The 2,505-nt window shown below is 41.8% G+C and overlaps 1 protein-coding gene across 4 annotated transcripts in view; it reads left to right on the top strand.

Annotated features, from left to right (window-relative positions):
- Window positions 1-2,142, top strand: part of LOC110288862 (anionic trypsin-2) — a 3,550-nt gene extending 1,408 nt beyond the window's left edge. The window contains exons 2-5 of one of the 4 annotated variants that reach the window (XM_021155096.1): window positions 1-155; window positions 1,018-1,271; window positions 1,629-1,765; window positions 1,993-2,142. The exon at window positions 1-155 is cut by the window's left edge and continues 7 nt beyond it. In XM_021155096.1, coding sequence (XP_021010755.1) covers window positions 1-155; window positions 1,018-1,271; window positions 1,629-1,765; window positions 1,993-2,142 — 696 coding nt within the window. The remainder of the gene's footprint in view (window positions 156-1,017; window positions 1,272-1,628; window positions 1,766-1,992) is intronic. The other 3 variants (XM_021155095.1, XM_021155099.1, XM_021155098.1) reach the window with 3 other exon arrangements.
- The last annotated feature ends 363 nt before the right edge of the window (window positions 2,143-2,505 follow it).

Below are 2,505 nucleotides of genomic sequence, written 5' to 3'. Positions count from 1 at the left end.
TTCCCTGTGGATGATGATGACAAGATCGTTGGAGGATACACCTGCCGAGAGAATTCTGTCCCCTACCAGGTGTCTCTGAACTCTGGCTACCACTTCTGTGGAGGTTCCCTCATCAATGACCAGTGGGTGGTGTCTGCAGCTCATTGCTATAAGACGTAAGTGATGGGCCCTGACTGTACAGAACACATACTTGACCTTTGGAAGGGCAGATATAAGATCAGGCAAGAAATAACCTGATATGCTGAATGGTCAAGGTCACAGAAAAGAGATTACTTATTTCTTGATTTGGAGAGAATAAGAATACAGAATAGGAAGCCTTCCACACCCATAAATCATCCAAAGTACATCCAGTATATAGAAAAAGAAAGAAAGGAAAATTGATTGTAGGATAGAAAGAATCAAACATGAACTCACACAAAGACTTTCACAAAGAGCAATGTTGGGTCCTATAGCATGGTGATAAACTCAGAGTTTTCTGTGAGTGTGGAAAATCTGTGAACATTTCAAACATTGGTGTGTTTCTGTTAGTTTCACTATAAAGAGGGAACTGAGAGACAGTTTGTATACCAGATAGTGTCAGACCTGAACATGCATCAGAAGGAGCCAGATTATAATTTGAAAAGTATAGGGAGAAAACACAGAGAATGAATTCATAGAAAATTGGGAGATGTCACAGTTGCATTGATAGACTATAATTACTACACACTGATGAGAGTAACAGTATTGAGAACAGAGGAATTAGTATGGTTTATACTTTGCAAAGCCACAGAGGAAAATGAGGATACAGGGAGTTATTTCATTTAGAAAGGGTAGTCCTTCACCTCAATCATATTACCTGTCTTTGAAAAAGAAAGGAATTGGCTCTCCCTATGTCACTTGCGCTCCACACCTCTGTCACTTTTCTGATATTAAACTAGGTGTCCCCTCATTCCAAGCAGATTCAGCAAAACCTGTTAAACAACTCTGAACTATTTGCATTAACACAGGAAGATTATAACATGGTTCTCTTCCCAACAGCCGCATCCAAGTGAGACTGGGAGAGCACAACATCAATGTCCTGGAGGGCAATGAGCAGTTTGTCAATGCTGCCAAGATCATCAAGCATCCCAACTTCAATAGCAGGACCCTGAACAACGACATCATGCTGATCAAACTGGCTTCCCCTGTGACCCTCAATGCGAGAGTAGCCACCGTGGCTCTGCCCAGCTCCTGTGCACCTGCAGGCACGCAGTGTCTCATCTCTGGCTGGGGTAACACCTTGAGCTTTGGTGGTGAGTAGGACATTTCATCTACTTCTTTTGCAACTTTCCAGAAGCAAGAGAGGTTCTACACTGAAATTGTTGGCTTCTAAGATGCAAAACCATTGCAAGTACCAATATCACCAAGTTCTATAGTGGGTACAAGAGATAATTGCACACATGTAAACAGAGCAGCATGTAACCAGAATAGATGGAGAATATTCTGTTATCACTTCTAGGAAGGACATCAATAATAACTATTCTAGGATCTAAGTCTCTTGAGGGCCTTAATATCTTGAAGGATGCTCCAGGAACCATAGAATTTCTCTACTGGAATGTTGATGTCTATCCTGGTCTGAAGCATATTTATTTCTTATTCTTTCCTCAAAGTGAACAACCCAGACCTGCTTCAGTGCCTGGATGCCCCACTGCTACCTCAGGCTGACTGTGAGGCCTCCTACCCTGGAAAGATAACCAATAACATGATCTGTGTTGGCTTCTTGGAGGGAGGCAAAGATTCCTGCCAGGTAATTGGACTCCTAGGATTGGAGTTGGAATGCCCAAATATTTCCTGAAGTGGTTCCATGGAAAAGTAAAGAGGGCTATTCTGGAGGTTATTTCAACATGTCAGCCAAAACAGAGGATGGGCTAACCAAGGGAAGCAAAGCATAGCTAGAATGGCATCTTCAGGTAAGAGTAATGTGATCCTTTTTCCTTGTGCCTCTTCCTTCAATACTGTATTTCTCCCTTCCAGGGTGACTCTGGTGGCCCTGTGGTCTGCAATGGACAGCTCCAGGGCATTGTCTCCTGGGGCTATGGCTGTGCCCTGAAGGACAACCCTGGTGTGTACACCAAGGTCTGCAACTATGTGGACTGGATACAGGACACCATTGCTGCAAACTAAGCATCCCTCTGAAGTCATATTGCTAATAAAGTGAATTTTCCCTTACTTTCTGTGTCTCTGATCTCTTTATCCTTTTGTCTGTGGGAAATACTTTACTATTTGAAGCGATTTCTCTTTACCATTTAAATGTTATTTGCACCCTACATCTCCAAATATGTTGCATGGAATAATTTTTCAGCAGCAGTTTAAAAAAATTAAATGATGGAAGGATTACAGTATTTTTTTCTTTTAGAAAAACCTATAGGAATAAGTTGAGACTATAAACATATAGTGACAGACAAATAGACCAATGGAATAGAATTGAAGACCCAGAAATGAACCCACACACCTACGGTCACTTGATCTTCGACAAGGGAGCTAAAA

This window comes from Mus caroli, unplaced genomic scaffold (genome assembly GCF_900094665.2).
Source record: "Mus caroli unplaced genomic scaffold, CAROLI_EIJ_v1.1 scaffold_13015_U2_1, whole genome shotgun sequence".
Classification (NCBI taxonomy): Eukaryota; Metazoa; Chordata; class Mammalia; order Rodentia; family Muridae; genus Mus; species Mus caroli.
This window is presented reverse-complemented; position numbering and strand designations above follow the sequence as displayed.